The sequence below is a fragment of the Corvus moneduloides genome, chromosome 24 (genome assembly GCF_009650955.1).
Source record: "Corvus moneduloides isolate bCorMon1 chromosome 24, bCorMon1.pri, whole genome shotgun sequence".
Lineage (NCBI taxonomy): Eukaryota > Metazoa > Chordata > Aves > Passeriformes > Corvidae > Corvus > Corvus moneduloides.
Window position 1 is genome coordinate 1671201 of NC_045499.1, and position 11371 is coordinate 1682571.

At 47.5% G+C, this 11371-nt stretch overlaps 1 protein-coding gene across 3 annotated transcripts in view; it reads right to left on the minus strand.

Annotated features, from left to right (window-relative positions):
- IPO9 (importin 9) overlaps positions 1-11371 on the minus strand; it is a 39030-nt gene extending 27659 nt beyond the window's left edge. For all 3 annotated transcript variants that reach the window (XR_004244368.1, XM_032133103.1, XM_032133104.1), the window contains exons 1-3: positions 11204-11371; positions 1071-1132; positions 349-435 (exon numbers count right to left, since the gene is read on the minus strand). Coding sequence is in view for 2 of the 3 variants with exons in the window: in XM_032133103.1 (XP_031988994.1) it covers positions 349-435; positions 1071-1132; positions 11204-11354 (300 nt within the window). In the remaining variant the exon portion in view is untranslated. The remainder of the gene's footprint in view (positions 1-348; positions 436-1070; positions 1133-11203) is intronic.

Here is an 11371-nt window from a genome sequence, read left to right on the forward strand (position 1 = left end):
TAAGTCTCAAGATGTACAACAGAAGATTTAGCAAATCTCCAAAAAAAGGACTGCCAGAATCAGTATTTGTGAAACTTTGAAAGCAGCTTTTCTTCTAGTCTTGCTCTAAGAGCAGCAGAAGCATTATGGCTGAACTTTCCCTACAGGAAGCAGCCCAAGCTTCTCAAGCCCAGTGTTGTTTTAAGCAACTGAAAACAGATTTTTGAAGTGGAAGACATCAAAAAACTTTAACTGAAGCCATTAAGCCTCAAAATACACATGGGCACTGGTACTTCTTTAACTGCCTACAGAATCAATATTCTTGATGGATAAAGTGTTTCAAACCAGATAATGTGAACCAAGTCTTACCCTTTCTGTGGTCTCTGGAGGTCTAAACTTTTCAGACTGAGAGCACCAGTGAGTTTCCACATACTGTTTCAGAATGACCGACGCCAGCTGTATCAGGAGAGAGGTCAGGAATCAGGGACAAATCCTGCATCCATTGCAAGGATCACCCCTGACCCATTTGCTCAGCCTCCCATCCCATCATGCTGCTTTTAGAGGGGCACCAGGATGTGCCAAAAATGCAAAAAATCCATGAAATGGACCACAGAGTTACTGCAGTAAAAAGATCTGCTGGGTATCCACTGAGCAGCAATGGCCTGCACGGCACTGACCCAAGGCAGCAGCTCTATAAAGGCACGAGATACAGGTCACAAACTAACTAAAGAAATACAGAACCAAAACTTCCTTTTCAAGGAAGAAAACACCTACAGAAAAAGCTTCTGCAAAGACAAGCCACACTTCTGCTTGCTGATGTCTACCGCCCACCTCCTAAGCTGTGTCCATTTCCAGTACAGTATTGTCTCAGCACCAGGTTTATTAAGTCCAAAAAGCAGTATTTTCAAAAAATGTAAGAGTATAACACCTGAATAATGTTGAAAGAAAAAGACTCTAGAGAAATTTAAAAGAAAGTGGAGAAAGAGTAACAGAAAGCTACTTCAAATTTTTCACCTGGAAACATGGAAGAATATTTTAAAGACCAAGGAAATTTCCATGAAAATTCTTTCTTCAGTTCCAGGCAAACTCACCTGCCGGATGGCCAGAGCTCCCTGAGGATCCACAGTCAGTTCTGCTAAATGAACACCAAATTCTGCAAGGAAAAAACACAAATATTGGTATTGTAACTTTTATTACCAGACAGCAAAAGTCATCAAGATTTTTGGAGAAAGACATCATACCAATTGAGTGACTCATATGCGGGAAGGAGAAGGCAATTCCAAAGCACAGCTACTCAAATGAATCATGAGCATTAATTCTCCCCTATGCTCTCCACAAAATCTTCATTTATTGTCTTGGCATCTTATTTTCTTCTCTTGTGGGCAAAAAATTTTGCAATGCAGGCTAATAACAAACTAATTATTTAAACTTTAAAGATATACATAAAAATCATATCTATGATGTAAAATCATTACTCAAGTTCCTACAGAAGAGAGGCACAGAAAAGATCCAGGATGGAGTAAGACAGCAGCAGACTGGCAGCCAGCAGTCCCTTTCTGGACAACTTGGGTTGATCCACAGGGATGCAGAGGCATCACTTCAGCTGTCCCAGCCCACACCCCCCAACTGCCCAGGACACACCAAACGCCCTCCTGAGCAAACCCTGCCCAGCACAGCGACACCAGCACTGCCCGGACAATCCTTTGGGCTGCGGGACCTTCTCCAGTAAAGAATCTGTTCAGAAAAAGCAAGAGCTTCTTGTGGCTTCTTGCCAAGCAAGCTCCATGAAAAAGGCAAAATTCAAGCACTTGTAATAATTCTGTTGATGCTGAGCACAGGACATAAAATCCAAGAAGAGCAGCTGTTCTGGTATGGTAAATCCATACGACTCAATAAATTTGCTTAAAATTGCAATTTTAAGTTCCAGGCAGCTGATAACTGTCCTAAATACTTCATTTAATTTCATTCGTCTGCTTAAGAAACACACTTGTGATGTTTTAGTTTTTAGAAGCTGTGGAGCAGAAGTTATGCCCTGGGGTCCCATCAGCACACCCTGCCTCCTGCAGACAGGCTAAACGTGCTGACAGCATCCCTGACAAAAAAACGATTGAAAATTCTTCCCAAAAGGAGCTCTGCAACTTCCCTCAGCAGCACATCTGAGTGCTTCACAAATGGTTATTGAGTGTCTCCTAATACCCACCTCACTGCTAAGAGGCTTTTCTGGGTTGGGAGATAATTGCCTCTCACTTTCCCAAGCACATACTGAACATACACAGTTCCTTTACCCTTTCCTCATAGATCATGCGTTTAAGAAAGAGGAAAATAACCCTCTTATCCCAGCTGTGAAAGCAGGGAGCCTCATTCCAAGATGTATTTAACATAATACTTCCCTTAACTGAAGTAGTAATTATTCTATGTGCTATCTGCAATTTCCACGCTCAAGTGTGGCATTGCATTTCAGCCCCATCTTTAAAGGGTAAGTTGGAAGGGCATAAAGAGTATAAATGGAAAGGTAAAAAGGGTATAAATAGATATAAAGGAAGCCAGAGTAACTGCAGCAGCTTCACACAGCTACAACTTGACACTCTATTTCACAATCCTTAATTTGTTTACATATATGCATTTGATGTATTCCCTCTGCATACAGTGCTCTGCCTGTGATTTACAATATTTAGTTTCTCCATTTTCCAACACCTTAGTTCTGCTTGCCAGGCAGACTGCAGTGCCATCGTTGGGACACCAGACATGTATTCACTGCTGCAGTGACCAAGAGTTCTGTCATAAAAACCCCTTGGCTCTGACAACCCCCACTACACACAGGTTTTCAGCCTGATGTGCTGCTTAAAAATATTACAAAACTGTATCTTCTTAACTGATAAATTACCATTGTGGAAAATTCCTATCAGGAATCCTGCTGAATTCAGATCATTGACACCCAACACTTGTTTAAGCAACAAGCCAGCTCTCCTGTCAAACCAAAATCAGATGGATTTATCAAGAACAGATCATATAAAACAGCACTAGTTGTGTAGCAACTATTTATCCTATTGTGTTATAGACACTGACAAGCTGTTTAATGAGCTGCTCCAAGAATCTTTCCAGGGACTGATATTAAACTGATCTTTGTACAGCTCACTGGCTCCTCTTTTCTCAAAGAATTGGTTTATTATTGGGTTTTTTCCAAGTTGGCTGGAAACTTTTATCTTTATCATGAGTAAATGCAGTTCAAATGGACTTGATAGGTATTTCCTTCACTTATGTTTTGTAAATTCGAGATATCAGAAACACCAAGTCTTCGCCCCATGACAAAGTCTGTAAAGACCAAAGATTAGAAGCTTTTAATGAAGGGCCTGGCATAGAGAGCACTTAGCAAACATATTTTCTCTCAGCTTTGCTTCTCTTCATTAACCTCAACATTAATAAAATCAAACTCTCCTCCTTCACAACAAGCTCTATCTACCATGTAACCAGTTTATGTAATCTCTTCACCCCCAACTTTTTTGAGAAACTAAACCAGATGAAACCAAAAATCAGTAGGAAGCAAGCAAGAAGGAATAAATGAGCAGAACTTTCTACTGAATCTTTGCACCTACCTGCCTAGTTGAAGTGGGTCAGCACTGACCAAGTCCAGCTCAGCACACCCACGCAGAGCTGGTTCAGGAGCTGCTACAGGTCCCTTTCGTTGTCTCTGCTGAGGGCACAGACAGGGCAAGGTGGAGGAGGGGGCTGCAGCAGCTGCTGCAGCCAGTCCTGATGAATTCAGGTGGCCCCATGGCCACCGACACTCCAAACTAAAGCAACCCTTGGTCTGCAGAGGCTGGATCTCACCACCACCACCACAGAAACTGAGTTCCCTTTACCCAACACTTGCCCACCCTTGTGCATCGCAGTCCTCAGCCACACAGGCGCAGATGTTTTCCACAGGACTGGCTTTCAATAACATAATCATGAAGCAACTTGGGTTCAAAGGGAGGTCACCCACTCCAATCTCCTGCTCAAAGCAGGCTCAGCCACAAGATTGGACCAGCACAGAACAGGATGGGGATCTGCAGACAGACTAGGAGGAAACACCAAGCAAGAACCTAATGTTTAGCCAGAGTTCTGACACTCTACACATGTGCTGTTTTGAGGAACTTCTTCATCCTCCATCATGATGCTCAAGAACTGCTCCAAAAGCACTCCTTTTGTTAGCATATCTCTAAAACTGCATTCATATTTTCCTCATTTCTCAGCAAAAGACAGAAAGACTGAGGTCAGTCTTCTCCAGCAGCTGTGCTGGTTTTAAGTATCTCCTTTGAAATCCCTTCTTCACAACTTCTTGCTACGCTCAACATATCTAGCATTTGCTGCTGTGAATAACCTTTCTTCCTGACAGGCAGTATCATATGTTGCAACATGACCATTTCTTCAATTTCCCTGTTACAAATCAGTTCAATGTTAAAGTTTACTCTGTTAAAAATTCAGCTCAATCCACCCACAGGACTTCCACTCATTTCTGCCCATCACTCATCCTACTACAATTCAAGTTACAGCCAGGAGAGCACCACACAACCACAGGTTGTGGTCACATCTGTATATTCTCCAGAATCCCTCCTTCCACACAATGCTTGGGTTTATGGCATAAAATCACGTATCCACAGAGTACCAGCAACACTGAAATCCCTCTCAGAGCCATATTAAAGCAGCTCTGTTGGGAAGGAGCTGACCACAAGCAAAAACATGCTGAACCAGGGAAGCACAAGTGATGCAACACATTTTGTGCCATTATGGTACCTGTAGGTGTTCTGGTACAAATGGACAGCAAACTGTATCATGAAAACATCATCAGAGAATCAACGAGTTTTAAAGCATCAAACTAAATGTGCTGAACCACCTGCTCTGGAAGAGGAGATAGTGAAAGAACATTTACAAGACCCATAAAGCCAATCTTCCACATTCAAGTCAAAGCACTGGTTGTCTCCTAGACAGGACTAGTCTCAAACAAGATGGACAAGGAACTTTAAAGAGGGTCAGCACTCCCAGACTGACACAGGAGTCAATCTGCCAGGGTCAGCACCATCTTCACAGCCACCTGCGCATCTCGGTTTCTGGCAACAAACAACCTTGCAAAGGACTGAGCTGAAGGTGCCTTTTCACACACAGGGTGTCACAACACAACCATGCTGAACATGGCCTTACGAATGCCTTTCTACCTGCAAAAAGGACACACAGAAAGACATAAGGCAGCAGACAGGCAAAAGAAAGGCAATTCTTGAGCCTGGAGCCATTCACCTCTCACCACCACGTTTCCAGAGCACAACAGCTGTCAGTTCAGAGACTAAATATAACATCAAACTTGGTACCTAACCAGGCAAGCGGGGGGCAAGTGTTTTCCAATTGTCTGAGGAGCTGCCATTAAACCTTCTTATCCACATAATTTAGCGGATTGTGTGGCAGACACTGCTCCTCTCTGTACGGTGGAAGCCATTCAACAGGGTTGGACTCGATGACCCTTGTGGGTCCATTCCAACTCAGAACAGTCTGTGATTCTCAGAAGTATGAGCCCTCCTGCTGGACAGGAACCCCCTTCAGAGTGCCATGCTCTGGCATTCCTGGAGAAGACATGGCCTCCACAGGTGTTCTCTAATACAGTAAAACCTAGAGGAAGAGATCATTTTTGCACATTGGGCAATTATCCTCAGGTCATATGACACTGGCAGTAGTGCACACACGTACACCATCGGGGTGGTGCATGGTGCTACATGGATGGATCAAAGGGAACAGAAGCCCCACTTCACCAGCAACACGTTGATAGCACAGTCGAGCCAAGTTAGACACACTCACAGCAGCACCACTCCACAGCCTGCAGCTCTCATTTCTCTGCCTGCCCCCTGCAGTCTCAGGCATTGCTTTTATTTATGTTCCACTAAAATCTAGAGACAAACAAAGGTCACCAGGTGAACTCTCCTCTTTCCAGAGACCAACAGCAATGCACCTCCCATCCCCAAGCTGCCAAGTGGTGCCTGTTTCCTCAGCAGACAGAAGATGCAGAAGCAGGTGAGAGACTGAGTTGCTGAGGGCATGTCTGGCAGTTGCCAAAGGGTGACACGGCAGGAAGAAACTGCCACCATGTCCTTAATCCAGAGGAGACATCCCATATTCCTCCAGAGCACATGTATGGAGTCAGACAGGAGACTCCCCCTGAACAGTTGCCTGTTCCAGAGGCTCTGACTGTGCACTGCTACTCATCTCCTTGTACAAGCACTGGCCAGATCCACTGTCAACCTGCTTCAGGGAGCTCAACTGCATCCTCTTAACACCTGAACCATTCTGACCTGGCTAAAACCTGCCTGGAAGACGGCAGCACACACCACACAGGAGAGCCAACAGCTGCATTGGCTTAACGACATTATACAACTCAACCTGTGAGCAGCTTAGGAAAAGAGGTGGGGGCAGAGCAATGCTGCCCCAACACCCCCAAGGAAATGCTGGCATTAGGAACCTCCTGAAGCAGCTCCACAGTGTTATATCCAGCCACTGTGTTCAGTGGTTCTTGATGAGTTTTTTCCTCCAGGAATGTTAAATCGTTTTTAAACCATTTCTACTTCTAACATCCAGCAGTGATGAATTCCACAGCTTGCACACTGGGGCAACAGCCTAATTCTGCTTATTTCAGATTCATTTTCCCTGACAGCCCAGAATATTCCATGACTCTGTGATCTCAACTTTATGAGAAGTCACAAATAATCCCTCCTTGCTCACCTTCTCTGTAGCTTATTATTTCAGGGCCTCCATCTCTGCTAACACTTTCCCAAGCAGAAAAGTCAATGGATTAGGTCCTTTGAGAACAGAAGCTTTTCCACACCTCTGCGAGTGTCTGTGCTGCCTTTTTGCTGCCCTGCTTGATCCCTCCCAGAGCAGCAAGCCAGTGATGCATGCAGCACTGGCTGTGGAAGCATGAGGAATTTATGTCCCGCTTTGTTCTCTGTTCCCTCCTTAACGGTCCATTTGGCTTACTGGAGCATGACAGAGCAGTGATTGAGTATGTTCAGGGAACTCTCCACACGGACAATGGGATTTCTTCCCCCAAGGACTATAGTTAGGACCGCCCACAAATTTTTAGGGCATTATATGGGCTCTCTCACCCTCCCCCAACACTGTTCTGCTGACCAACACTGGCCAACACCTTCTGTGTCTGCACTCAACACACCTTGTGAAATCATCCTGTAATTTGTGCCATTGATTCTCACTCTGGCCAGACTGAGCAGCACTATCAGCAACTTTGTCGCACCACTATTCACTATGTTCCCCATCATTTACAGATGTGCTGAGCAGCTCAGCCTCACCTGGGACTCCTGACCCTGCCAGTGAAGAGCTGTGCTCAGCAGCTCCGTTCCTGCAAAAGTTTTCAGCAAGTGAACTTTCTAAGAGCTTTTTGGGAGTCCCAGGACTCCTTCAAACAATTATTCTGCCACAACAATCTCATGTGCCTATTTCTTCTCATTCTAACTGCTGAATTTTAACCATAACAAGCAGTGCAAAACCCATACCCACTCCCCTGTACCAGCCCCTGCTGCTCCTCACCTTGGAGCCCTCACTAAAGGCTGTCCAATGTTTACCAGCTTAACACTTAGCTGGTCCCTAAGAGGTAAGTTTTACAGCCCACCTTGTAGCATAGTAATTGAATGTTTGAGTCCCTCTAAACTCTGGGAGATCCATTCTTTAGCACTTGCTGTTTATGGCAAACTGCTAAGTGGAACTGCTTCTACTCAGGCTTCAACCTGACGTGGATTCCTCAACATGTCTCCTGTAGAGGCTCCTCAGTGTCACAAGTCAACAGCAGCACAAGGAATTTGGCTCTTCTGCAGTCCTTCTGTACTGAATGTACCTTCCCAAGTCAGTCGCTGGCTTTGAACACCTCTGAAACCTTTTCTGCTTCTGCAACATTTGAAAGCATTTTAAGTTTTTGTCTTTAACTAGTCCTTCCTCAATCTCTTTTTTCCCTACTTTCATTTGTTTTGCATTAGAAGTGCCAACATTGGTGCTCTTTCCCACTGCCCTCACTTCTACACCAGCATCTTCTTCATGCTGCTTAATGATACATTTTTTGGTCTTTTAAAGTACCTGTGACACACATGATCTACATTTCTCTACCTCGATAATAGGGTGCTGGCACACACCCGAATCCTGTAGCTCCTCCACTTGGTTTTTGCAAGCTTCTCCATACCAAAGACAGCACAGAAAGGAGAATATAGCTTATTCTTCCCACGCTGCTTGACTAGTACAGGAGAGGAGGAATCAGAAATAATCAAAATAATTCCCTGAAAGAGACCTCGGGAGGTTTCCAGTCAAACCCCCATGATCAAAGCAGAACCTGCAGCATTAGATCAGGGTGCTCAGATTTTCTAGGCAGGTCTTGGAGATACTCAGGGATGGAAACAACACAGCTTTTACAGACAATCTGCTTTAAAGCTCCTTATATCCAGTCGGAACCTCTTGTTTTGAGTTTGTGCCCATTTATCCCTCATCCTCTCCCACCTCTCAGTGTCCTGACAACCTCCTCATAGTTACCAGAAGCTGCTGTCAGACCCACCCCCAAAACCCTCTTGTTTCCCCAGTGGAAAACCCTTCAACCCCAGCATCACCTCATGTGGTGAGCGCTGCAATTCCCCCCCAGCCGATGACCCTTTGCTGAACTCACTCCCCTTTGTTGCTGTGTCTCATATGGGGGGGTTGGGGGAGGAGCAAAACTGCCCAGGTATTCCAGGTGTGGTCTAACAAGCACTGACTAGAGAGGGCTGATCACTGCCTCTGATCCTGCTCAGACAGCTCGGGATGCAGGTGCCCTCCAGGGCACGCTGCTGGCCCTGTCCAGCTCACCAGTCACGGGCATTTCCTGGCCCTTTATCCCAAAGCTGCTCCCTGGCCAGGCAGTGCCTGACCCACATCCCAGCAGTGGGAGCAGAACATGCCATCTGTCCCTGCTGAATTCCTCTGACTCTGTTCCTGCAGGGTTCTCTGGACAGCAGCCCTGCCCTCAGGACCTCCCCTCCAGTTTGGTGTCACCTGCAAACTGCTTGTGCAGGTGTTCTGCAGCCTCCTCCAGGTCACAGGGACAGATCCTGCACCAGACCTTAGAATTCTGGCCCTACAACCACAGAGAAATATCGGGGACTTCAGCATATTTGTAAAACCATGACAAAACAGAAGGGTAGATTACTCCATTCCTCTTACCCACAGTTCTGCAATCCTGGGCTCTCAAAGGGACCTCAGGGACATGCATTGCCTAGAGCCCTCAGAAAACATTATTCGCTGGCAATCTGTCACCCAAACAGATTGTGGAAAGGTTCAGACTCTTTGGGGAGAAGTTGCCACTGAAGTAGTAGCTGTGAAGGCCAAGGCTATATGAGGTCAATGAACCTCCCAGCACTTCCAGACTTGTGCTGCTGCAATGTCATCAAACAACTCAATAAAACTCCCAGAGCTGTGGGGGCAACACACAGAATTCCTGGTAATGTCAGGAAGAGCTACACTGAGTGTGGTACAAGCGTGTTAAGGGAAAGCACAACAACAAACATTTTACCAAACAATCTGCCTGCCTTCACTCCCAGAGCAGCACAATCACAACACCACTCTTGACCCTGTCTCACCCTTACAGCTTCCTTCTTCATACCACAAACTGCCTCTGGTAACACTTCTGAGCTGAAGTTCAGGAGCAGAAAGGGTTCACAAAACACTTCACAAAACACCTTCAGAATAGTGCAATCAGTCTAAAGGTAAGGCAAAATTTCCAGGAGGATCCACAAACAATCAGTCCATCAGGCTGCCAGGCCCCAGGCAAAACTTCAGGCCCAGGGTTGTAGCGCTGCACTCTCCAGCTCCCATCACAGCAGATCGTCTGCAAATCTTCCCGTGGTTTCTATAAACTCCAGTCATTTAGGCTGAAGCAAAATAAAATCTTAGCATTAATAGGTTTGTAAATGTATCTTCCACACAGAAAAAGCAGCCAGTGCATTAACAAACCTAGTACCACCATAAAAAGACCAAAGAAGTAATGGAATTATTAGAGACACTGCTTGAACTTGGGGTGTTCGCTCATTTAAAACCTCTCTTTCCAAAGCCATCAGCCAGTTGCCATCCAGCTCCACACTGGATGAGGGCACGGCTACATCCTGACCGCACACAACCTCAAACACACAGTGTACAGACGACAACCTGCAGGACATGGGCACACGCCAGGACACGCATCCAGAGGTGAAGGGGATCCCTGTGGGAGCAGGGCAGGGTCTGCAGATGGAAGGGCTCTCCATGACCCTCATGTGAGCAACCCTGAGGACTCCAGCTGAGGTGGAACAAGGAACCCAGAGTAACAGCCCTGCTGCTTCACCACCCCAGCCCCTCCACGTCCTACGCCTGGTGAGCTCAGAGCGCTTCTTGGCGCCCAGCTCTCACACACCACCCCAGACCCACCCACGGCCAGAGCCCTCCTGCCCCACTGACCAGAGCATTGCACCGAACACACCCCGCCGTGACCCCGCTGCAGGCGGGAGCCGGCCCGTCCCTCCGGGCACCGAGCCCTGCCGTGGGGCAGGGGCTGCTCCAGAGAAAGACGAGGAGCTGCTGGGAGCGGGGCCAGAGAGGCCACAAAGATGGCGAGAGGTCTGAAGCATCTCTCTGATGAGCAGAGACGGTGGGAGCTGGGCTCGTTTAGTCTAGAGAAGACTGAGAAGAAAGTCTCACTAATCCATACAAGTACCTCCAAGGCGGGTGTCAAGAGGTTGGTGCCAGACTCTGTTCAGTAGTGCCCAGCGACAGGACAAGCAGCAATGGCCATAAACTAAACCACAAGAAGTTCCACCTCAACATGAGGAAGAACTTCTTTACACTGAGGGAGGCAGAGCACTGAACAGCTCCCCAGGGAGGTCGCTCTCTGGAGACATTCCAAAGCCACCGGGACGTGTCCCTGTGTCACCTGCTCCAGGCGACCCTGCCTGGGCAGGGGCTTGGCCTGAATGATCTCCAAAGGCCCCTTTCAGCCCCAACTATTCTGTGATTCCGTGAGGGACATCGGGCACACACCGACAGCCGGCAGGAAACCAGCCACAGCCGCCTGCTCCCGCCGGCCCGAGCCATGAGGCTGGAAGTTTCGGCCGAGGCCAAGGCGCAGCCATGAGGCGCCGGTACCGGGAATCGCTGCGGCGGCGGCCTGGGGACCCCCCATCCCCTCAGCGCGGCCCTCACTCACCCTCCGTCACCTCCAGCACCTTCACCTGCTCCTCAGCAGCGGCTCGCACCGCCTGCACCGGGCACAGGATCCCCGTCAGCGTCTCCACCAGCGCCTCCTTCAGCCCCTGCGCCACCGGCCCCGCTCCGGGCCCGCCGCCGCCTCCCGCCATCGCCGCCCCCTCCGCGG